Source organism: Rutidosis leptorrhynchoides, chromosome 6, assembly GCF_046630445.1.
Source record: "Rutidosis leptorrhynchoides isolate AG116_Rl617_1_P2 chromosome 6, CSIRO_AGI_Rlap_v1, whole genome shotgun sequence".
In the NCBI taxonomy this organism is placed as follows: Eukaryota; Viridiplantae; Streptophyta; class Magnoliopsida; order Asterales; family Asteraceae; genus Rutidosis; species Rutidosis leptorrhynchoides.
The window spans coordinates 327,714,202-327,715,690 of NC_092338.1; the positions used below are offsets into that span (position 1 = coordinate 327,714,202).

General features: G+C 39.7%; 1 protein-coding gene across 1 annotated transcript; it reads right to left on the reverse strand.

The window, feature by feature from the left end:
• Nucleotides 1-697: 697 nt before the first annotated feature.
• Nucleotides 698-1,195, reverse strand: LOC139854699 (uncharacterized). The gene has a single exon (XM_071843988.1). It carries the CDS (start codon nucleotides 1,193-1,195, stop codon nucleotides 698-700), a length of 498 nt encoding a protein of 165 aa, XP_071700089.1.
• Between the last annotated feature and the right edge of the window lie 294 nt (nucleotides 1,196-1,489).

The following is a 1,489-nucleotide window of genomic DNA, read 5'->3' on the forward strand; positions in this document are numbered from 1 at the left end:
TTAATTAGTTGCATGTTAAAAAAAGTGGGGAAAATGAATAACATATACGGAATAAGTGAATAACATATACTCCTTATATTTTAGGCTGGTCCCAATGGTTAGTCCACGAGTGCCGCCCATCTCCGCCCAGCCTGGGCGCTGATGGCACGAGCTAGTCCAGGCCCCCGCCCAGGGTCTCGCCCAGCTCCTCCGTCCCCCACTTCGTCCGTTCATAGCATATTTGTGGACGGACTGGGCTAAATTTTGTGGTACTTTTTGCTATAGGTCTTGTACAATTGATTAATTAATTAATATAGTGGGTGAGGAAGGAGTGTCACTGTTGGGAGTGTTTAGTCCTGAGTTTAGTCCTGGGAAGAAAGTGAGATGGAAGTGATGATGTGGCGCTGAATGGTTGGTTAGTCCTGGAGGAAATCTTGTCATGGTTGGGACCTCTCTTATAGTAAAGCATTACTCTTTTAAAAAATCTTATGTTTTTATAAGTACTATTGTGTTTTTTTTTTTTTTTTTTTTTTTTTTTTTTTTTTTTTTTTTGAAAAGCAAGATATTATATTACTCAAGAAAATCTCAAGGTACAATACACATACAACGCAAAGCGTAGAGATGCCGAGCTAGAATCCTACGCCAACTAAATATACATGAGAGGAAACGCACTAAATTTACAACTTATACAAGTACTGATCTAGGATTATGTAACCAATCATGTCATTCGATTTTTTCTTTTCTTGCAACGCTTCGCGACCCAATCATAGCTCAAGACTTGAATCTCACTAAGTGCATTCGGAGGGGTCCACGATGTCTTCTTAAAAACTTTTTGGTTTCTATTCTTCCAAATAAGGTAGCCGCAAATCCATTCAACCGCTTGCCATATTTGACCACCCAAATCGGAACAATTAGAAGGAACACAACCGCGAAGGAGATTATCAAAAGAAAGATTAGCCGAATCAAAACCCCACCAATCACGAACTTTTTGCCATACTATTCGAGCATGCGAACACGACAAAAGAGAATGGTTCACCGTTTCTATATCAATGCCACAAAGAGGGCAAAGAACGGAATTAACATCAATACCCCGTTTGTCAAGTTCAGACAAGACGGGTAATCTTTCCCACTTCGCTCTCCAAACAAAAACTTCTACTTTTTTAGAAACAAGATTATTTTTCATAGATACCAAGCTTGTGTTACTTGAAGGATACATCTTTTGCATAATATGTTTTGTTAACTTTTTTGTTGAAAAGGAACCGCACCGACTTAGCTTCCACGAAAAATGGTCTTCTTTATCCGGATTCATTACAAAAGATGAAAGAAGTGATTCGAGACTATCAATCTCACCTTTTGTGCGCCCCGTAATTGGACGAGACCAACTCCACGAGAACACGACCGAACCATCAATGGATTGTATACGACTAGCAACCGAGACTTGGGGGATTAGATTTGAGCCGCATCAATCTTTTGAATACCTCCTTTAGCGGTTTGTCCAATAACCAAACAT

Bases quoted from the DNA above. Each gene is read 5' to 3' on its own strand.
- LOC139854699 (XM_071843988.1), bottom strand. From the start codon at position 1,195: ATGTATCCTTCAAGTAACACAAGCTTGGTATCTATGAAAAATAATCTT.